Source organism: Cotesia typhae, unplaced genomic scaffold (assembly GCF_013202065.1).
Source record: "Cotesia typhae breed Kobodo isofemale line unplaced genomic scaffold, CoteBio_Ctyphae scaffold_13, whole genome shotgun sequence".
NCBI lineage: Eukaryota > Metazoa > Arthropoda > Insecta > Hymenoptera > Braconidae > Cotesia > Cotesia typhae.
In genome coordinates this window covers 1,536,962-1,562,133 of record NW_027423774.1, presented here as the reverse complement: position 1 = coordinate 1,562,133, position 25,172 = coordinate 1,536,962, and the positions used below count along the sequence as shown (strand labels likewise).

Genomic DNA, 25,172 nt, shown 5'->3' with positions numbered 1-25,172 from the left:
TTTTTTTTCTGTAACAGTCTTAGTTTTTATTTATATATTTTTTCTCAACGTAATTTAGTTAATCAAGCGTGCATGAAAGGCTCGTGGAAAAAATAAACCTGCTTAAAAAAATGCTAATGTATAAAACATTTAAACAGAAAATGAAAATAATGAATTTCAATTTTTTTCTTTTAGTTGCTAATGAATATTTGATTTCAGTTTTGTATTTTTAGGAAAAAAATCAAAATGAGAAAAAAAAATTTTTTTTAATGTTCAAATTTTTAAATTATTGAAAATTTATTTGTGTGAAAAATTTTTTTATATTTTAAAAGCATAAATCTGACAAAAAAAATTTTTTTATTGAATTAAACGCTTCCGTTTTATTACAAATTGTCAATTCAGATGAAAAAAACATTTCAGGGTCAATATTTCCATTATAAATAAATTTATTTACGCGAGTAATTTTATTTATTTTCATTATTCAAGCACGTAAAATACATTACTAAAAATGGCAATTAATTTACACTTTTAAAATGATAAATCTTGGCTCACATTCACATCGCATTATTATTAACTAGCAGTCATAACAATAACAGTACCTTTAGCTTTATACACCGTAGATTAATAAGACAATAAAACCTGAAGAGTTTACAATTCTTTAATGAAGGGGAAAACACGTCCGGCCGGAAATACTCTTGACTTGCATCACGTAATCGTTCACATAACCATATACATACATACGTGTAATATATCAGTGGATTGGATGGATGCGACGACTAGTTGGCAGTTAAATACAATTGGCGCATAGAATACAATGCAAAAAGTGAATACGTGTTGCATATATATATGCGAATATATAGCACTTAGTTTGAGTTAGTAACAAACGCATTAAATGCAATTCACATAGTGTTTAACTCAGAGCTTACTAATGTACTCGTTTGTTATTACGTTTGCAAGCTATACACCAACATGGTCATAAATGTCATCAAATGTTCGTGTCTATTCCTTATCTGTGCATGAATAATACAATGTACTCTCTTTATCTATGATTAAGACATTTAATTTTTGTTATTATGGTATTATGTTAATCAAAATTATAAATTTTTACCATTACTGTAACCGGCGAGAATTTAATTGAAAAAAAAGTCACAGGAAAAAATATTTATGAATTATTCTCTGGTAAAAAATTAATTTGAGTCAAGAGAAAAAACTTTGGACCAAAAATATCATTTTGAGGAGTTTAATTATTTTTAATCAAGCAGATAAAATTTTAAACCAAGCAATTTTTCTCAGTTTAGTAAATTTTACTTGATTCGAGAACTTCAAGACGAAAAAATTCTTCAAAATAATTTTCAAGGTTCAAAATTATTTTTGATAAATAATTTAAATTTTCCTATCAGTGTATAAGTATTGAATTTAGAAAGAAGGATATTTTCCTGTGGAATAAATCATCGTTAAAATTAAAATAAAAATTTTTTTTCAAATGAAATTTGAGATTTCTATTATATTAAAAAAATTACATTAATTTCTTAAATATTTTATCTTTTCATTACGAATGATAACAAACAGATGAAGTAATCTTATATTTCAATATCGACAATCGTAAAATGTGTATACATTTTACCAAGTTATTTTTCTTTAAATAATGCGTGTGTGTATTTAAAAAAATATTTTATTGCCCAATGTACGTGATTTTATTATTATTATTATTATTTAAAAAAAAAAAAAAAAACAACAACAACAACAACATTAAAAGAGAATGACAAAAAAGTTAGTTTGTATTACTGAAATATATCAGCCTGTGGTGCTCTTACATTACCAGACATAAATATTTTTGTGTATGAATTTGAAATGAAAGGCATAGTCGCTTTTTAAAAACAAATAATTTAGACCAAAATGTCTAAAATAAAATAACCGGTATGTATGCGCTTGTATGAAGTAAAATGTATGAAGTTGATGTCGGAAAAATATACACAAAAATATTTAACTTTGACGGTTTCCAAGTGTAGGCATTAATTTTTTTAATTACGTTACAAACACAATTTATATACATCGTGGGGTTTATATAATGAATGAATGAACACTACGTGTGATGTAGGTCTCACTGATGTGGAAAATTATACCCTTTCGTTTTAAAAAGTCATGAACTTTGGATTAAAACGAGGGTTAATTGTCCACATGCGACTATATCTGATTATTTTTATTATACTTAAACACATTTATTTTTCTCCGCAATAATAAATGTTTCGTATGTATTTTTAGTATCCTATTAAAATAAGTTATTTTATACTCAGTCAACTTTACGGTTATTAAACGTTTATGTTTTACGTAAGAATAATTTCTCATATCATTTATTCAATTCAAATATTTTTTTTTTTTTTTTTGTAACCAAGTATTTAATAAATTAAAACAAGAATAATTTATGGAAATATTATAAATTGCTAAATACGAAGTAAAAATACTGCAGATGATATTTACTGAATTTGTAATGTTTATCAAAATTTATAAGAGAGTTATTTTTAATAACTCGGGTTAGATTAATTATAAATCCTAATGATTTTGGTAAAACTTTAAGCAATAAATTTATTTAACTGTATTAAATAATTTGCTATAAAGAACATCAAGTTTCTCCGAATTAAATACTAAAAAAATTACAAAGATGTTACTCATAGCTAAAAAATTTGTTACTCCCCCGCAGGTACCTTCCAGCCGAAGCGAAAGAAAAAATTACTGACATTCCTGGGCTTTCAATAGATAGATAAATTTATCTATGCCAAAGCCAGCTGGCCAAATGGCAAAAATTTATACATTTTAAATAATAATTCAATGCTAAGTAATTATATAGCAAGATTTTTGATTGCTTATGCGTGCTCAACTCCGAAAACTCAAGTTCCATAATCAATAATTTTAAACGGACGTTATTTTGCTACATTTAATATAAAGACAACAGAGATAATTTATTTTATTTTATTTTATTTCAATTCCACATCAAGTAAAAAAAATATTATTTAAAAAAAATGTTACAAAATTACAAGTAATAGCTACAGTTATTAAGAAATAATAATTAAATTTTTGTGTCCGGAAACTCACAAACATCCTGACGAGTTGGCTGAGAACAGTAACAGGATAATCACTTGTATTACAACGATAGAAATAGGAAGATAAATTTTGAAAACCACGTTGGTTTTAAAAGAAGTTACAGCTGTTCTTTTCTATTTCTATTCATACACGTGAACCGGTATTCGCAGTTAAATATTATCGTGGGCTGTGGGTTTCCTTCCTCTACAATATACCTGAGTAAAGTCCTGAGCCGAGGTATACCTATATATCTATGTAGTAACTATCCCATGGACGTGACGAAGCACATGAAGTATTATACATGCATAGTTTGTACATTCATACAAATACAACATAGGACAAAATTTATATTATGGTTATGGTACGATAGTGGAAAGGCAAGGCGTCAGTGTGACCTCGATGTGTATTCTTGATCCTTAAATATATATATGGATATATATTCAGAGGTTGTGTAGGTCTTGCTCCTATCTTTCTTACTCAATCACTCTCACTATTTAACTATTTCTTTCTCTCTCACTCTCTCTCTCACTTTGCAACCCACAGCAATGAGTTTTCGTTTAGGCCTAGGTTCTGTATAGTTGTATTGTGTGTAGTAGTCATCACTACCCCTCTTAGTAACCCCCTTCTCCCTCTAGTTGCAGTGCCCCCCAAAAATAGGGAGCAGCCCCCCTTCTCATTTTCCCGTCGACATTTTGAGTCCTATTTCAGTCGAACTCGTGTCCTGCTCCAACACGCATCGATTATTTCTAAATTTCGGCAGTCTATTTCTTATTCATTTATTTATTGTTATTATTAATTGTTTGGATATATACTTTTAATTGATAAATAATTGTTTATTTTTCGTTTATCAAACTGGCCATTCAAACTTTTAATCAAAATAATATTTTACAGTAATTGGAGTTTTATGAATTACTACAATTAGTAACTTTGATTTATAGTTCAACCATAACATTGATTATTGTAACAATTACTTGTTTGAGAAACAACTTTCGGTTTTTACTGAAGTGCAATGATAGTTTAATTTTACTTAAGAATATTATTAAATATTTATTTGCAGTGAGGTGGGTTAATTTATATCTCTGTGTGCCTATTTAATTATTCCGGAAGTTATATAAGTTCAAGTCAATGTTGTGAGGAATTTACATGTGTTAATTAAACATATACAGTGTGGATATTATTAACGTGGTACATACAAAAGGGATTTAAGCTCCAGTATTCAGGATTTGTTATAATACTTTTGATTATTACCGTGTTATGCTGGCAATGTGAGTTTTTTAGAAAATATTTTAATTAATATAAATAATTTAATTAATGCATACATATTTTATTTATAATATTCATTAAAGAGTACAAGTTTCATCATTAAAATGAGTATGAAAAATTATTAGACAGATGATTATAGAAAATATTTTTAAAACATTAAAAAAAATTTTTTTTTTTAACTTTTATATGTATTTTTAGAATTAAATTACTTATAAAATTTTTTTAATTGTTACTTATAATTATTTTATGACAATTATTCTTATTAATTTTTCGTACATAGTATTTTAATATTTTTTTTCTCCAGTAATTTATTTGTTTAAAAAAATTATAAAAAATGGTAGATTTAAGATTGAAAAAATTATGAAGTTATTTATATTTTTAATTTGATGTTATAAACAAAAATTAAAGGGTCAAAGCATGCTACGTTTTAGAAAAAATTTTAAAGATCGAAAGGCTTGTACTTCGGCTTGTCTCACAATAATATAAGTGAAAATTTAAGCATTTAAGAAGATTCTTCTTCTTCTGTTAAGTTGTCTGGTAGTAAACTGTACAAGGCATGGCAAGTTTTAAATACAAAAGACACTTAAAATATAACCTTGTATTGAAGAACTTAAAACGCTAAAAATTACTAAGGGGTCATTAGCCTCAACTGTAATATATCATAAATCGTAAATATTAGAAACTAGATACAATATCTTTATGACTTGTCGTAATTCATGTAATATAAGTCACTGTAGATGTATGGATTTTACAATAGCCAACTGAGCATATTGTTTTGTTATTACACGGTTTTAAATTTTTTTTTTTAATGTCAAAGATCAAAAATATTTGAATTATTTTTCATGAGAATTTTTGACTCTAGATCTCAACATAAATATTTCGAAATAAATTATTTTCATTCGGAAGGGGATAAATTAACCATGGCGTACCCACACAAACTCGCCTGCAGGTTTAAAATTTTAGAATAAGCTTAAGCATAGATATAGAGGATCTTCGTTTATGTACAATTCTAATATTGTACCAGCGATTTTTTTCCTAGTTATTATACGAAGGAAACGCTTTGCTCGTACTCGCTGTGAGAATCTGTCCATTTTGGCTTTTAAAAGCAGCTGTTCCTCTCATATCTGCTCTCTCTATCTCTGTCCCTATCGCATTGAAGTATATCTTTTATACTTCTCTTCTCGCTCCAGTCGCTCTATCACAACTTACAGTTCTCCTCTCGAGTTTATAGTTTAGTTCAACAGGAGTTGAGTTTCTGAGAGCAAACTATCGTTAAATATTATAAAAACGCCGTGTATTTACGAAAGATCCGAGCAAATACTAGCATTTTTTTGTTCGATTATGCAATACTGATTTTTGTTTGAATATAAATTTATACCATGGAATCAATAAACGCAAACTATTTTTCTAATTTGAACATTTTTTTATATTTAATTTTGTTACTGAATTCATCATGCAAAATTTTGAATTATTTATACTTTAACAAACACTCAACAGAAACGTCACATTTATCTGGATTAAAACTTTCTTTCGAAGTAATTTAATGAATTAAAAATTAAATCATTTTTTAAAGCAAAAAAAAATTTTAAGTTTTGTAAATACTCAAAATTTCTTTGTAACTTTTCACTGTTAATTATATTATTGAATTATGAACTAATAAAATTTTATGGTAATGGTCTGGAAGTAGGGCTCCATCTGTTTGGCCCGTAAAAAATTTTGATGTGGCTTTACAAGATTAATCTTTTTTTATTGCTTTATTGAATGGTAAAAAAAAAAAAGCAATTTTTTTTTTTTTTTTTTTTTTTCACAAGAATTATATTGTTAACTCAAAAAAACTTAATGGCATAATGAAGGACCCGAAATTATCCTGGGTTAAGTATTTCCTTGAATTTTTAATCGTGAAGAAATTTTATCGTTGGCTCATCTTTTACACTCTGCTTCATGTAAATCAAAACCAATTTTTTTTGTTTATAACTTTTGATTTCTTTCATGTAGAATTTGTTAATTTGGTTTTAATTTCCTTCGAGAAACATCGTTCTCCTCACAAATTAATTGTTTTCATTTTTATAAATTTTTAATTACAAAAATAGTGTAATTAATTTATTTTAGTTTCTGTTTATGTCTCATAATAAATTCATTCCCTTCGTTCAATAATCTTCGTCAAAATAAACAAATAAAAAAAAAAAATTCTTACTTTACTCCAGAGGATGTGAGTGTTTTTTTTTTGTTTTATCTCATTCGGTGAATTTTAATTTTTATCATGAATGTTTTAAGGTACAACATATAACAACACTGAGCAGTAATGGAGCGTAAATAAAATATTTATCTGTAATATTTTAACATACAGTATTGTCCATTTGTACGAAGTTTTACAAAGGGTCGTATTGTCGTAGCAAACTGCAAAAAAAAAAAAAAAATATCTCAGCATCGTTAAAATTTAAAAATAAATTTGAATGACGTTTATATTTGAGTGACATATTTTAAAATGGTATAATTTTTTTAGTCGACATTGACCACGAGATCCTGCTGTTGATCCGTATCATTGCTCTTGGAATTAATTCTCAACTCTCGACAGAAGAATTTTTCACTACTTGACTCTTGATTCTTATGATGTTATGTGATGTATCTTTCGTCTTGAGATGAAAAATAAATAAAAAAATACTTAGAGCACCGAGCTGAATTAGTATAGGCGCTACAAAAGTTAAAGATATAGAGAAGCACACCGGCAATATGTAGATTTTGATCATAGCCCTTGTGAACGTGTACGGAGTATGAATAAGTAAGCACCCTCTATTTTACTATCTTGATCTACCAATACTAATACCTGCTTGAAACATTCTCCATTTTCCTCTTCATATCATCTAACAAATAGCCAAGATTTTCTCCAGTGACGTCGATGAATTTTTATGACAAGAAAAAAAATGAAACATCTTTACTGGATTGCTAACCAATGTCTTTATGATAATATTTTACCTCGTATCAGAGTATGCAAATATTTCGATGGAATTTTTATTTGATTTAAATTTCAATTTAAATTTTCTAAAAATATACACAATAGTTCAAGGTTATTTTTGGACTATTCCAAAATAAATTGAATTATTAACGTAAAAATTGGTAGAAGTAATTAGTTTTGATTTAAAATAGTAAAAACTCTTTCTAAATTTTCAAAATTTCAAGGCGTAAAAATTTGATAAAAACTCAATTTCCAAAAATTGAACTAAGATCATTATCATTAAAATAAATACAGCACAAAATTTTTTTTTTTCATGCATCTATAGAAAAAAAATACACAAAACATAGTCAAAAAAATTTTTTTACCTTTTTATTTAATTGTTATTAATTTTTTTTTATCTTGTCTTCCGTAACTGTTGAATATTTAGATTTTTCTTTGATGTATATTAATTAAATTCTGTTTCACTTCGTTTTTTTATTCTTTTATCAAACAGAATATGTAATTGAGTTTTAAAAGTTTTCCCCTGATTTTTTAATGGAATTCGGGAATAGAATGTTATGTAACTAAAACACTAAAATTCTTCTAAAAAAGCGTAAAGTCATTTGAAATAGTCCACAAAAATAAAAATAAAAAAAAAAAAAAAAAAACCGTCAATAGTAAAAAGAAAAGTATTTAGTCTCATTCTTTATTGAAGATAATAAAGAATAAATATATTTACATTATTTGTTTGGTGAACTTTGATTGGAGTATTGTTAGTTTCATTGGCAGCGGGCGTCTCATGGCAATGAACTTGATTTAATATTCGACGTAATGCGACGAGTGAAATGATTGTACAGGAAAGAGAAAGAGAACGAGAGATGGAGATCGCGTACTGAGGTTATAAAAAAAGTGAGAGTAATGACACCGAAGCAAGTTTCACGTTGTATAGTATAAGTAGTTGGTATGCTCACTTTGGGACAAGGTTACTGTCACTGTGTCGGTTGATGGTTAACTTTGGTTCGTATTCGGTTCGGTTCGGTAATGAATATAACTGTTGAAACAAGGAGCTTCAATTGTCAGATTAAATTACTCGGTCATAAATTCAATGAACTGATGATTGCGAAAATCCTCAGTTTCAATTCACTTTTATTTATTTTTTCTTTTAATTTATATTTTTTCAGCAGGTCCTGGAATTTTATTTAAAGTCAGGGAAAAGTCAGAAAATTAAAAATAAAACTTCAAGAGTCACCTTGAAGTATTTTGTATACGAACTGTAAAAAATTTTAAATACATTTTTAGGGTGTTTATAAATCATAAGACTTGAAATATGACCTTTCAAAAATTGATTTAAAAGTTCTTTTACAGAAAAAGGGACAAAAATTAAAAGATACTTGACAAAAGACATTCCTTAAAGGAATGTCCTGTAAATTTATACAGAAAAAAAATTCTTGACTCAAGAAAATATTTGGACAGACTGAAACTATTGTATTGCGCAGAGTAAAATTTTGGTGTCTTGTTTATCTCTATGGTACTTTCGATTTTCTCAGTTGAAGTAAGCCTTTTTGACGTTATTTTCTTTTTAAATTTTTTCGATCTGTAATTTTAAACCGTCCAGTATTAGAAATATAAAACAAAAAATTTTTTTAAATTCTCTGTTAAAATTAAATTTTAACAAATACCATAATTTTGTAATTATAACAAAATTCCATCATTTTGCGCAGTCTAATATAACAAATAAAATAACTAACAAATCCCATTATTATTTTCCAGACAAATATGACACTTTATTGTTATTAAACCATAATACAGAGTAAGTTTATAGTGAACCATAAACTTTGTTTTGTTCAATTTTTCTAAACGATAATTTGCATCAAGCATCTTAGAGTGTGGTATCGGTTGTCTCTTCTAAGAATCCAGTCTCTACTCCAGGTTCCCTCTTGTACTTGGACCAATACAAATTTTTGTTCTCATTCGTATATAATATGACTAAACAGGTTTACACCGACTATCGCGAATACAGTTACAAGTCAACTTGCACTACAACAGGTTACACGCCTATATTTTCGCCCACGTGTTTACATTTATCCAGTATACAGTACATAGGATATAGTGTACAGTACAGTATTATGTAGGGGTACGTATCGTATTCCATTTATTCAGCTAAACATATGCATATGCATACATTAACTCCGTTCACATGTACGTCTTTAATTTTACTTATTTTATCGTTTACATTAGTAATAATAACTATTACAGTAATTCACCGAAAGTGAGACTACAGTCTTCTATTTGACTCTTTCTTGTCTTATCTATATCAATATGTCAGTAAAAAGTGAAGGAAAATTTTTTTCTGGTGTATTTATATGATAAAATCGTTTTTCTTTGATTAAATTTAGTACCATTGGAAAGGTCTTGGCAAAAATTTGTGTCACTTCACGATTTTATTTATTTTTTATTGACAGTCAATTTTCTATGTTAAGTTTTGAATGATTTGTTTCTTTAAATTTGTTGCATCATATTTATCTATTAAATTATTGATAATTTAATTCAATTAAAAAGTACCTTAATCATGTATTCCATGATTAAAAATCTCAAAAAAAATTCAGCTAATTAATATTATTAAAATTTAGATTTTTCATTACTTTTTTATGGATTTAATGTAATTGTTATTACCTCTATAAAGTGTTTTATTTTTATCTCGTCTGCTAAGCTAGGTTATTTTGTATTATGGCTTATTACATGGAACTTAAGTACATACGTGTTATGAGTTAACTTATTATTGTTACGCTCTGAAAAAATAAACAAACAAAAATGTTGTTAACTCAGAATTAAGTGTTTCCTGTATAAGAAATAAAACTTGATTATTGTACTCAGTAATATTACTTTACTGTATAAGTAATAAATAAACGAATGATGTTTGAAGTGTTGTAACACCTGAGACACCTCAACCTCAACCTCTGGTTGGTGATTCTCAGCTGCAATGTTCAGCTGCAAAAAATAATACTTAAATACCAGGTACATCCGTCATTGATTTCCAATCCTTGGCACGTGCTTCTACATAAAGGGGAATATATACATCATCTCATCAGTGTATATATGTATATATGTATGTGTCTAAAGTGGTATAGGTCCTCTCATCCAGCCGCTACTCTGCTTGTCTCCATGTTGTCGCCGTCGTTCTCTTCATGATGCACATACCGCAGTCATCAGAAAGGAAATGCACTGTGTGCTTGAAATTCCGTTACGCTGGTCGATCAATTCAATCAAATTACTGATATTTTTTATTGCTGATTGTCAAGCTTGTTAATTTTCTTTTTAGATTATTTTTATTTTCAATTTTTGGCATTTAAACTCGTAAAAGGTCGTGTAAAAAAAAATTACTTGACTCACAAATATTTAATTGGTAATTTTTTAATTTAAAGATTATTACTTCACATTATTAAAAATTAACATAATTGAATCAATTGTCAAGTTTTTCTAAATTATACTCCATTAATTTATTTTATCAATGTTATAAATTTTTCACTTAATATTTTGAAGAAAATAAAAAAAAAAAACGAACTCTTAGATTTGAATTTTATCCCCGAATTTATCAAAATAAAAAAAAGTCATGCAAATCATAAATTATTCCACTAACTTGAATAAAAAAAAATCAATCATCATTAAATTTTTATTCTCATCTATTTTTGACTATTTACATAATTCTTTTGAATAATACAATTACGTACTTGTAAGTAATTTCATAACAAATTATAGTTGATATAAAAAGTAATAAAATAATTGAGGGTTTTTGAGTAAATGTCAAAGCAATAGAAAAATATGTTAAAAAGGGTCTGTCAATCAGCTATTATTTGTGAACAGTCACGGGATTACATGAAAAGTATCTAACACCCCTACACACAGATGTAGCTGTTGGTTTGATTATATTTATCTATGCACGTCGACGAAGAGTAGAGATTCTAAATCCTACAGGCTTTCAAAATCACCTGACGCATTGAGTTATGTACTGACATATTTTCTTTGTTGCCTTAGTCACGAGTACGGAATTAAATGGAAGATGTTTATTTTCAAATTTTCAATAAAATATTTTTGTTAGAGTTTGATAAAAAAACGTGGGAAAATTTTACATTAGTTCATAAATAATAATAAATAGAAATAGAAATAATAATAATAATAATAATATTAATATTAATGATTAAGGTTTAATGAAAATCCGGGACTAATTAAGTTAAAAAAAGGCTTAGTTATATATTTATACAATTAGTGATAGCAGCATTATTTTTGTCAGTCTCTGATGGGTATCATCTTAGCAGTGTATTGGTAAATCAATATAATCACTATAGAGTATAGAGTGCGTAGATTTATACCGAAGGAAGGAGGGTCATGTAATTCCCAGACGGACGAATGGGTCATCAGCCACCCTTCCGTTAACTTAGCAGACAAGGGTAGCAGCCCCTTTTGTTAGCTGGGCGCTATTTTCAGGGATTCATCTCAACTTTGAATCGCAGAGAATAAACTGCAGCTGCCATTTATACTCTCATATGTTTAAGACAAGAGTCTACGTGGGTATAGGTCAGTTACATCATCAAGATCTACCAACATTGCCAACAATTTATACGTTCCGTTTATACTCTATAGTATTTAATATCCCTCAATTTTATTTCAACTCCGCTATTGTTTATTCACCCTCTGATTTTCTATATATATATATATATATATATATATATATATATATATATATATATATATATATATATATATATATATATTTATTTATATTTTATATTTATACATAAATAACAACTATTGTGTTCACATCGTATTTATACTTGGATAATTTTAATCGTTTTCATTTCGTATAATATTTCATTTATTGATTTTTCTCTGATAAATACCTCGTGGGAAAATGTTTAAGCTTTCGCGAATATTGTCACTTGAAATAAATCCAAATTTATGTGGGTATAAAATGAATACAATTCTTACTTAAAATTTTTTTTTTAATTGAAATTTTTCTTAGTTCCTTTTTAAGCTTGGAATAAATTTTCAGTAATTTTTTTTTCAATATTTGATCTATTATTCAAGTTTTTACAACTTTAAACTCATAAAATTACGCTAACAAGCTTAAAAAATTTTTTCTTAATAAATTTCGGAAGATAAATTGTTAACTCAAATTTTTAAAGATTTTTTTTTTAATAAATAAATTACTATAAATAAAAGTTTCGCTTAAAAAGGCTTCGCTAAAAAATGTTTCTTCAATTGAAAAGCTTCTAGAAAAAATTTTCCATGTAATAAGTATAAACACGAGTACTTTTTTAATTAATAGTTACTACAACAGCAATTTATAGCATAATCTATAATTAGAAAACGTAAAAAAAAAACTTCAGCTTTCTGCAAAGACAAGCTAGGGTCAGTTTGGAATTATATTTTAAAGGGAAGCTATAAGAAGTAGCATAAAATAACGTCCCTATGTTTCAAGCAGAATTTCATATTAGTATGATTTTATGCACATGTACGTAGAGAGATACATAAATAAAAACACTTGAACGCTATCGTAAGAGATATAACATATAATTCCATGTCGACTTGACTTTTGATCCGTAACCTGCTCAACAATTGTTTGATTGAGAGTTATTTTGAGTTTGTTAGCTTGAAAAACGGCTTTTGCTTTCTATTTAATTTTATTTACGGATTTAAGACACAAATTTATTAAACTAAAAATTTTTTATAATTTTTTTCTAAACTATAAAATTATAAATATTTATAAAAAAATTATTTTAAAACAAAATTTTAACTTAAATTGGGATCAAAAATGAAGGAAATAAAAATTTGATTAATTAGTGATAGCAACCATTTAATTTTCTTAGAGTATATTCTATAGACATTGCAGGGGTGATGTTGATACTACCATGAGCAAGAATAGTAGATAGGATGCGTGGTAACACGGCGTAATGTATTGATTTAAAGTTATAGCAAATATATTTTCTGCATGACAACTCGAGCGATTTTTTTTTCGCTAAACCCAAGCGAATTTTCTTTCATCGTGGAATTACAAATCGCGTGACCTTTGTCATTTTATTCACTTTAAATTTACAACACAAAATAGTAATAATAATAATAATAATAATTATGACAATAACAACAACGTAAAACGCACACTACATAACTATACATCGCTCATCACTTTTCTTAATAATAATATTAATAAATCTATTAATATTAATCGTCCATCTTTACTTTTATCTTTATCACATATCCTTCAGATTTTAATAGAACAATTCACATTATTTTAACGACTCTAAAAGATAAAGTGATTATTAATTAATACAATTTAATTTTTTCGAGTCATTAACTTCTACTTATAATTTATAATTCAGTGAGGTATATGACCTCTTTATTGGTCATGTCTCCTCTATCAGACAGCTAATGATAAAATTATATTAAATCGTCTGTTGTTTAACTAATGTTCCTTTAATTATACTATTTTTATAAGATAATAATAAACAGCATAAAATTTAATGAAATTAAAACATTATCTTTCTGTAATAAAATTAATTTTAATGATTTTTTCGTAAGAAGTATTACAGAATTTTAAAGAAATTATCTTACATTAATATTTGAAATTTTCCATCCCTTTTTTTCTTTTTTTTTTTTACCTTTCTTTTAATGTAGTTTAATTAATAAAATTAATTACGAGTCAAATTATTTAAAAAATTTCAAATCTTCAGTTTAAAAATTATCCCAAACAAATAACATCTATTTATTAACCTCTTGTAAAGAATCCATGACCTTAAAGTTCAATTCGTCTTGAATAGAATGAAGACTAAACTAACAAAAAGAAATATCGCTTACTCATTTAAGATTTTGTGATTGTGTCAATTCTTACACACCCTTTATTTAGAAAAAAAATATTTAATTTGTATTCATTTTGCCTCGATAAAAAAAAATTAAAAATACATTATCTGTGATGAATAAATTAAACATACATGTACATGTTCACATTACTATTAATATTCATATAGAGTAATGAACTTGTCAATTTTCAAATAAAATAATCGTATTTTATCTATTTTGATCGTACATATCTTAAATCGAAACAAGGGTTATTAAAAATGAGTATAACTGGCCTGAATATTACACGAGAACTTACATCACTATTATATATATATATATGTCTTGATCTTTAACACACATAACACTACTATACAAGATTCTCACTGCACCCTCAGCTCCAGCTTCTTATTCTTATTTGTATTCGTATTCGTATATTCACAGAGATGTTACAAAAGCCCCTTTTCGTCTTTCCCGCAAACAAGTCCTTAGCCTTTGTCTCTTACCCTTCTATTATATTTCTTCGCTTCAACATACGTTATAAATATACACGTTGCGTTTTCTGTAATTTACTCTCTTTCCCTTCACTTTCCACCCACGCCGCCTTTTATGTACACCGTATTACTTTCCACACTATATTCGCACCATAAACCGCCAGCTATTACATATTAATTGATCATTATCATTATATTACAACAAAACTATCAATCTTTTTTTTTAACTTCTATTCTTTAATAAAATGATCTACTCTTTAAATGTTTCTTTTATTTTAATCGTCCATTTCGAAAAAGGTTTCATGCTTTTCACATCGTAATAGTTTTTACGCTCTTTGGTTTCTATGGACGGTAGTACATTTTTTGTCATAAAAGTTTATTCTGTACTTTATAACTACTTTTTACATCACGGTATAAACTTTTTTTGATCAATAATAATAAAAAACCTAATGGAGAGTCAAAAAAAACTAAATTATTGATTCATATTTTATTTTAAAATTATTTATTTCAAAATTTTTATGGAAATTTAAGACAATTATCCAAAAATGGTCTGCTTAGTATTTATTTATTTATTTATCTAAATTTTCAGACCCTGAAGCCTTAGCTCCCTAAGGGCCTTACATATAAATGATTGGCTGTAAATAATGAAAATTTTTGACATTTCGTATTTTTTTCTACTTTATTTCATTCTTGGACAAGCTAATAAAAAAAATTTTGACCAAACTTGGAACTTCTTCAAAATTGATTTTATAATTTAAAAATTTCTACATTCCAAAAATTATTTTTATAAATTCACTTAATTTATGAGTTAAAAATTATAATTTTAACTTTTTGACTTGTTATGTTTTAAATACTATCTTTTTTTTTTTTTTTTTTTTTTTTTTATATATTAACTATCATAATTTTTTTAAATTCTTTTAATTTTTTAGAATATAAATATTCAAGTTTTCCGAATTCTCCATAAATTTTAAGCAATTTAGAACTTTTCAAATCAATCTAGAACTCGAATCGCTCAAAGTTATCAGTATTCAAATTTATTTCAAGAACTTCATTAAAATAGCGCTCAATTCTTCGAGAAAATTAATTTCTTATCAAAATTATAACCGTTTAAAATTAATACGATAAGTAAAATATTTAATATCATGTTAATTTGTTTTGATAAGTTTTTTAATCAAAGGTGAACCTTTTTTAAAATGAAAAAATTATGTAATAATCATGACAAAAAAAATATTGAAAATTAAATGTTTGTAAGCAGGTAGAAAATTCGCTGGACTGATTGGCAATGTTTGGTAATATAATTATGTTTGCGTTGTCGGTAATATAATTATCGTGTACACATGCAATTTTCCTTGGTATCGTCCATTTAGGATTGCTGCTGCAGGCAGCCCTAAATTACATTAATCTGCCTTTGCACTGAGGTCGGAGATTGAGCTGATTTAAAATTTCTGAAATAATATTATACAATTAGGAATACCTTTAAAAATATTTATTAGCTAATTGGTAATCAACCAGACAAGATAATAAATGACAATAACACATAATTATAATTATGTTTTCAGTGGAGTCGCAGTATCTTGTGGAGAATGCAGCAGTAGCGGAACAAGTGACATTACAGAGCCAGGATCACCATGCAGCACGAGTAGCGACGAAGGCGTTGCAATTCACGGTAAAGCACCAAGTCCATTGCCATCAATACCCAAACTGGCACCTCAGACATCACCCCTTTTAAATGGGACCAGGCCTCAGTGGCCCTGGACCCCGCCGCTAGCAGACACTGCCTGTTCGACCTACAAACGACTTAATAGCGAACCTGAAATAGGAACACTGCCAAAAGTAACTGCCGCTGACCCCACGGCCCGCAGTTCTAAGACATCTAATAAACTTCAACATAATCATCACCAACAACACGAACTACAGGGAAAAATAACCGAGTACTTCAAGACTCAAATTAAACCCCAACAATCCAAGGTTAATATTTCTTTTTATTTTTATAAATTGATAACTTTATAAAAAAAAGACTCTTGAATCGATAAATTAAAATTTTCACAAAAAAAAGAACGTCTTTAATGATCTGTTAATTTTTTCAACAGGTTTTACACAGAAAAAAAAAATTTCTTGGCTTAAAAAAATTTAACTTCGTTCAAGAAATTAATTTTAACTTTCCAAGTTTCATACAGAAATTGTTAAAAACTATATATGCAAATTTTTGAAAAATAATTTTTTAGTACTAGCTTATTTATTAAGTAAATTTTACCTTGTTTATTGAACGGATTTACTCCAGAAAATTATTTAAAAATATAAAAATTTTTTATGAACAATTTTTAAATACAGAAAAATTTTAATTTGCATAAATTTATTAAATAAGAAAATTTTTGATTTTCAGACAAAGAAAAATTCATCAGACATGTCAGTAATGGTAGCAAAAAATTCCCCGGAATTCCGTAGGCCACTCACGGTTCAACGTAATAAAGGAGGCTTAGCAAAGTACCTGGGTGTGGTTACGCCAAACAGTAGATCTGTTGCTAATGACTGGGATGTTAAATCAATGGGAATTCCATCCTCACAATTACCGGGTAATAAAAAATTATCATCAGTAACACCTCGAGTCAGTGTAATGAAATTAGACAAATTATTTGTCAATAAAACATTACCCGGATTGCCGATATCAAGCGACGTATTGTCGAGTATTCCTGGCTGTAAGATCTCATCGCTAAGACTGACCGGTGAAGCAAGTCCTAAACCTAGTGGTGAATCACCTCCATCGACACCTACACCCACTTTAGAAGCCAGTGAACCACTAAACGTCGGCTTTGATAATAAAATAATTAAACCAATAGTTAATGATAATAAAAACTCTACGGGAACATGTACCACGGTTAACAATAATAATTGTAATCAAACTGTTACGAGATCTCTTAATAACAATATTATTAACAGTAGTAGCAATAATAATATCAATAACAATAATAGTACCACCAACGGCATAAGTAACATCATCAACACCAATATTGTTAGTATTAGTAATAATAATAATGATACTGCTAATAATAATAATAACAACAACAACAACAATAATAATAATAATAATAATAATAATAATAATAATATTGATGCTATTAATAACAATAATAATCATCAAGAGTTAAGTATTTTACGATCAACGCAGTCGAGTTTATTAGAAATTTTTGAGAGCAAAATTGAACCGACGATAGTGAGGTCTGTGAAAGAAGACGATGAAGAAGAAGAAGAGGAAGAGGAAGATTCATCGAGAAGCAGCGAATCAAAGCCATCTAGTTCACCGATTCTTTGTGCACCGACTACCATAAGATTTCCAGCCAGAACCCCGACTAAAAATGGCGCACGAGCAGCTGATAGCGGAATTTGTCGATGGGACAAGTGTGAAGCTAACTTTGAATGCAGCGGCGCTCTACTCGAACATTTACAGGTAATTTTTATTCAAAATTTTTTATGATCGATTAATAATGATTACTTTTCTATAATGTCTTAGGGAGCTAAGGCTTCAGGGTCTAAAAATTTTGATTAATAAATAAATTAATAAAATGGTCTGAAAAAAATATATGATAATGGGAAATATTGAATAATATTATTAAATACCTTTTGTAATTGATTATAATTGCAGACGGCGCACATCAACACACAAACTGGCGGAGATAATTTTGTATGCAATTGGCAAGGTTGTAAAGTTCAAGGTAGAACTTCCTGTTCGAGAAGATGGTTAGAGAGGCATGTTCTTTCTCATGGTGGCAATAAACCGTTTAGGTGCATCGTCGACGGATGTGGCAACAGATTTAGCTCACAGGTATATTGACATGGCCTTTTTTTTCGTCTACTCAAAAGTTAATGAGATTCAATTTTACTAAGTTGGTTCAAGCAGGGTTGCCGTTTATCAAACCGGAAATTCCTTCGAAGTTTCTAAGGTTATTCGACAAGAGACAAGTTTTATCGGAATTAATCAATAAAATTTTTTTTGCTAAATATTTAAGTGTGTTTTTAATCAAAAGTAGCAAAAAAAATTTTTTTTAATTAATAAAATATTTTAGAAAAATTATTGTGAAGAAATAGATTTAGAAATTCTAATAGTTTAAATTTCAATGAAATTTACTTAAAAAAAAACTTTGCTAAACATGAATTATGGTTTTTTTATTATTCTAATTTTTATTTGTCATACTTTAACTCCCTTGATTTTTACTAATTTATTAACCAATCACATTCGGTTATTGTTATTAGTAATTAACATAAGAAAACATGTTAAAATTTTTTTGCTACCGAAAGAACCAGAAGACGGAATTTCTTGTTAATAAATTTATGTGGCAATCTTGTTTTAAAAAAAAAAAAAAAAAAAAAAAATTAAATTAAATTCATAAATTTAAAAAACAATTACCTGTTTATTAATTATATATAAGCAGATCATAAAATAAGTTTTTAAATGAACAATAAATGTTTTACTAGTAAAATAACTAATGACAGATAATAATCTCATTATGAATAATTTATTATTTTTAAAAATTAAAAATGAATATAAATAACTAAACCACACTGATAAAAATGAATCTCCAGGGTAACAAAAAATACAAAGATATAAATAAAAAAAACTAGCCGTAATTACTGTATCGCGGAATATGACAATTCTCCCGTAAAATTGAAATTCATTGATATGTTGATTAAACTGTTTATTACTCCAAAGATTATCTAGTAATGACCACTGATGTACAGCCGTTCCGTTCCTTACTGACAGAAATCCAATAACTGAAGTCTGAGGCAAAAAAAAATATCATCTTGTGTCAACCATTCGAATAAATCCGATGTCATCAATAGAATTTCTTCAAATATATATTTTCAATTTTTGTCTTAACTCTTATCATTTTCTTTGACTTATAAAATAATTGAATTATTTTCTTTTATTCGGAGGCTCTTGCATTTTAAATAATTACTTGACTTTTACTTCTAATTCCAAACAATAATTGAATAAAATAAAATAAAGTTGAATTACTGCACAGTTCTGTCAATTGTGCTCTCATTCGCTTGGAAAATCGTTTCAAATTTAAATTACACTCGTAATTTTATACGTAATTTTGATTTTCATTTGAATAATATTATTATTTTCTTCTTCTATTGTTAAAAAAAGCTAATTACAAGTGATGGTTTTTCGTAAGTTTCACTTCGTTGGATACACGAAGTTGAATTTTTTTTCTATCGATCGCAATCTACATTTCATTCACTCTTCGAGACGTTTATTTTTTTATTTTTTTTTTTTTAATAAAAATAGTTACTCAATAATTACTGAGTAAAACTCACTGATTGAAATCAGTGTCAAACCTTTGAAATGATCGACTTGATTTAAAATTTTATTGAGGCGATCAACGTTCAGTTTGTCTTTGTTTAAGTTTGTGGAATGTATTCTTCAAATACTGTTACCCGAATATCAAATAAAATATTGATAAATGTTGCAAACTTAGAGTTGATTCGTGATACTTTACTGTGTCGAAATTATCTAGTCGCCTTTGGCATTTTTTTATGCTAGGCATTTTCTATGACAGCCAAATCCATTGTTTTTTACTTTATAAAAATGGATTCTTTGCCTCACAAATAATCGATAATATTTTTTAAAAAATTAAATACAATTTTTTTTTCTATAAATTGTATTATTATATTATATTATATTAAATAATGATTAAAAAAAAAAAAAAAAAAAAGTTAAAAAGCTAGCAGTAAATTAGCTGGGACAAGGCTCTCCTGGAAAATGCCATCGTCACCATATCTCATTTAATTTTTTGTTTTTTATTACAGATCGCTTTAGAGAGACACGTAAATAATCATTTCAATCAGCCTGAAACGAGTAGCAGCAGCAGCAGACGAAGTTGTGAAAACGGTGGTAAATTAGTTCGGAGGAATGGAAAGAAGTTGAGATACAGGAGGCAGCCGTGGTCAGGTAAATTATTGATCATTTTTTAAATATAAAGTTTTTAAATGTTTAAGTGTCAAAAAAAATTTTTTTAAGGGGTTGAAGTTTTTTTTTTTTAGATAGTAAATCAACTGAATATTTATTTATTTATTTATTTATTAATTTATAAAGTAAATGAAAATTGATTTAATTTAATTTAATTGAAATCTTAATACTTTTTTTTTATTTTTTTTTTTCACCTATAACTAAATTTAATTGATGTAAATCTAATTTATGAAGCCGATTGGCGTTTAAATAAATAGATAAATAAATAAATAAATAAATAATTATTAAGTTTATAATAATGAATAACAGTTACAATAAAAATTTAATGATATTTAGCATTAATTTTATTTTATTTTTGGCTTTGACTTATTGAAATATTATTTAGATTTATCAACTAATTTAATAATTAAAAAATATAAAAATATATCATAAAAAATAATGAAAAAATAAAATTTAAAACTCTAAATAACACTGAAATATTATTTGAAATTTTTTACGTCACTTTAATAGCACCCATTGAGACATAAAATAATTATACTTCAGACGCATACTCGTTTACCGTTTTTGACAGAGGATAATGTACTGGAGTTTCCATCGCACAACTATAGAACAAACTTTTTAAGCTTCCTACACCCATACAAAATTTTAGTTTTTATTTTATTAAAATTTTCAATCAACCGTGAAAATTTAAAATTTATTTTCCTCCAAAAATACTAAAAATATCTCAAATTTTTAGACTTTTGTTAATTTCATAAAAAATACTTGCAATGTTTTAGCCTGTGATCATACTATCAATATCAATGAATATTCAATAGATATTTATCCCACGTTACTGAAATATATTTATTTATTACAGCGAGGTTATTTGATTACTTCGACAACGGAGTGATGGAGGGCCTTCAACATAGATTATTAGAATTAGCCAAGTCAAGAACTCAAGGTCAACTGGCAAGCACACCTGGAAACTCAATGGCCCTAACTAGTCAAGTATGTTAAAATTATATTAATTACTGTTATTATTATTATCTAAGCCTTGTAACTAATATAACTATTAATTTATTAAATTAAACATTAAAGGTCTTAGCTAAGAGAGTTGAAACGGACGGAAAAACAAGAGTGCTGTTACGTTGGCATCCTCAGGACATGTGAGTTTATTAATTTTTTAATAAGTTGGAAATTGTAAATAATTATATCCGGATAAAAAAAAATTTAATTTTATCAAGGTGAAATTTATTTTTATAATAATCAATAATTACTAATTAAAAAAATATTTTTATTTTTCATTTAATAAATTTTTTTTTTAATTTAAAAAAAATTTTTTTTTTTTTTATTTTTTTGAAATTTTAGTGGCTATCCACTTAAATATTTTTTTTGAATAGTTTTATTTTAAATTAAGTAAAAGTTGATTTTTATAAAAATTTAATCATGACACTTTGATATAAAGATAAATTTTTTTTTACGGGTAAATAAATGATTATAATTATTAATTATAAATAATAATTTGTAAATAATTTTTTTTAGTGCGCCAGACGAGTGGGTCCTTGAGTCAGAAGTAATAAACACAAAACACATAGACATACGTAAAGCAGCAACTACCTCGATAGACGAGGTAAGTTTGGTTTTATATCCTGCGGTACAAGGAGGAACACCACCAGCAACACGAGTAAAACAACGCCGAAAACCGGTTAAAAATTCGTGATAATATCAAATAAACTTATAAATGAATAAATATTATATATATATATATATATATATATATATATATATATATATATATATATATATATATATATATATATATATATATATAGATAAAGATTTATATATATAAATAAGAAATATAAATAAGGAAGATAAATAACGTCTCACGCCTTAAGCTAGAGCTAAGAAACATCACGTATAGAGAAGCTAAAGAAATAATTAATGACTGAATGACGAAAAGATTCTTTTTTATTTATGATGATATGACTCATAATTGCCAGATTAATTTGCATTTACACAATTGCAATTAAATGAATGTACATTAATTTTTGAATCTTATTATATGCGCTATTTATATACACAACAGAAGACAAATAAAATAATTTAGAACAAATTGCTGAGGAACATCAGTGGAACACACAGTGGAGTAAATGGAACCAAGCATCTTAAGATAATAAATAATCATCTGAAAGAAGATCAAGATCATGACCAAAATCAAGACCGCGACCAAGACCAAGATCAAGACCAAGAGGATTAAAAAAAAAATATTTAAAAAATGAAGACGGATAAATCTCATATTCTAAATGTCAAATTGCAATTACATTAGCACTCTCAGGTCCTAATTATATAAATATTATATAAATTTGGGCTGTAAATATCTATGTGAGGTTGAGTGAGAATTAATCAATGTTCTATTAGGTTGAAAAATATTTATAAATTAAAATTAAATATGTAATTTAAAGAACCTTAGACATTGATTTGAATTCTCAGTTTAGTCTGTGATTCAATCCATAGCCTCAGGTAAGTCTAGAAGTGTCAATTTCTATTTGGTCCGAATAAGTGCCTCACTGTTGGATCGTGGCGTTCGTTAAAACTTAATTAAACTTAACTGACTAATAAGTTAAGTTAAGATTAAATGAAAATACAAATAAACTGTCTATTTTATAGAAAATTGACAGTATTTAATAATAACAGTTTATAATAAAAGTAAAGAAAGGATGAATGGCTAAAAAAAAAAAAAAAAAAAAAAAAAAAAAAAAAAAAAAAAAACGTGGACAGTTTGTTTCGAATTATACCGATAATTAAATGTTAATCATTAGCATATAATTATAGTACACAAAAATAATCACTCTGGTGGCCTTATGTACCAATTGTTAATTAACAAAAAAAAATAATTATTATTATCTCAGACACTTCTAGACTTATGTGCTAATTATTTCTTATACACTGAATCGATTTATTTTAAAATTGACGAAGTTTGTAGTAAAATCTACGTCCCAAACGGCTTTTGAATTTAATTAAAAAAATTAATCACACAGACACACACACGTACACTTACTCACACAAGTCATGGAAAATTTGACTTAAAAAGTAATGAATGTGAAATTTTTTTTTTGATGGGTTTTTGTCAGTTTATTTAAAGATAAATAATTGGTAAAAAAAAATGAACTTAGTTTGAGGCTGTTAAATACGAAATTTTTTTTTTAGTTAAATTCAAAGTTCAAGTTATTTATCAATTATTGATTTTTACTCCATTAGTGTTCTCTGATATTTATTTAAAATCTTGTACAGCATAGCACAACAGTTATGTGATTTTTATTGATATTCAAATTGTTTAATTAATTTTTTTTTTTTTTTTTTTAATTATTATAGTTATAAATAAGTAAATTAATATGAAATTTTAGTTCAATTTTCACTGCCTAATTTGAAACTTGTGATAAACATAGTTACCGATTACATAATTTGCTCAATAACGATTGAATTTTTGAAAAGTATATTTTTTTTTTTTAATTTTAAATGATTGAATTTTTTTTTAAATATAAACTGCCCGTTATGCTGTACGAATACTAAAAAAAAAATATAAAATGAGCTGATACCTCTTAAAAGGGGTGAAAAATATACGAAGGCTGTGTTTAAATTTTTCCACGCCTCAAGCTGGGGTTAAAAAAGGACAAGGCATGAGTTTAATACGAATGTTTAATAAAATAAAAATTGTAAAAAAAAAAAACGATTGAAAAATTGGAGTGACAAATTGGTAAATTATCATTTATTCCAAGAACGTAGCCTTCTTATTATATATAAATAATTATATATTAGTAGTGGTAATTAATTAATTAAAATTAATCGATGAATTTAATAAACAATATTATTTTATTGTAAATTTAGCGAGGTTGCGTACGTTCTTGGACAGTGAGGATAGTTATTATGACAATGTACACATATGTAGTTCGGTTACTTGTAAGAGTTACTTGTAAATTGTGAGTCGGAGCTAAGATTAAGAATTTACGAAAAGATATAGAGTGAGTAATAAGAATAAGTGTAAGGATTAAGTATAAAAAATTAAAAAAAAAAAAAACAAAATAAAAAAAAGAAAAAAAGAAGAAATGAATGCATGAGAGTGAAGATTATGGTTTATTTAATTAAAGTAATAATAAATAAAAAGAAAAATGCGTTTATGTCGACGTTGTATTGTAATTAGATGAGATATATATATATATATATATATATATATATATATATATATATATATATATATATATATATATATATATATATATATATATGATGAAGAAGAAGGATCAACACAGACATGTACACACCAGCTAAGGTACACTGCCAATACGTATAATTTATAAGTATAGAGTGATTAATTAATTATAATAATGGTTATAATAACTATAAGGAGTATCATTTCTTATGCTACTTTAATTTAAATTAAATATAAACGTTTTATCATTATAAAATATTGTCCGCGTTTATCGGGCCCGACAAGATACTTTATTAATCTGCGATAAATGCTCGACTAGTAGGTTTTAAGCTCGCGGTTAACATGTAGCAGCCTCGTGGTAATTTCTTTATTTAATAATAGATTAGACTTTTTTTTTTTTTTTTAATAATCTTATTAGTTTTTTTTTTTTTTGTTGTAAAT

At 26.6% G+C, this 25,172-nt stretch overlaps 1 protein-coding gene across 2 annotated transcripts in view; it reads left to right on the top strand.

Moving 5' to 3' along the window:
- Positions 1 to 24,697, top strand: part of Jing (AE binding protein 2 jing) — a 63,250-nt gene extending 38,553 nt beyond the window's left edge. For both annotated transcript variants that reach the window (XM_074253532.1, XM_074253531.1), the window contains 7 exons: positions 16,134 to 16,542; positions 16,958 to 18,019; positions 18,215 to 18,394; positions 20,383 to 20,524; positions 21,399 to 21,529; positions 21,620 to 21,687; positions 22,064 to 24,697. In XM_074253532.1, coding sequence (XP_074109633.1) covers positions 16,134 to 16,542; positions 16,958 to 18,019; positions 18,215 to 18,394; positions 20,383 to 20,524; positions 21,399 to 21,529; positions 21,620 to 21,687; positions 22,064 to 22,241 — 2,170 coding nt within the window. In that variant the 3' untranslated portion in view covers positions 22,242 to 24,697. The remainder of the gene's footprint in view (positions 1 to 16,133; positions 16,543 to 16,957; positions 18,020 to 18,214; positions 18,395 to 20,382; positions 20,525 to 21,398; positions 21,530 to 21,619; positions 21,688 to 22,063) is intronic.
- Positions 24,698 to 25,172: the final 475 nt, after the last annotated feature.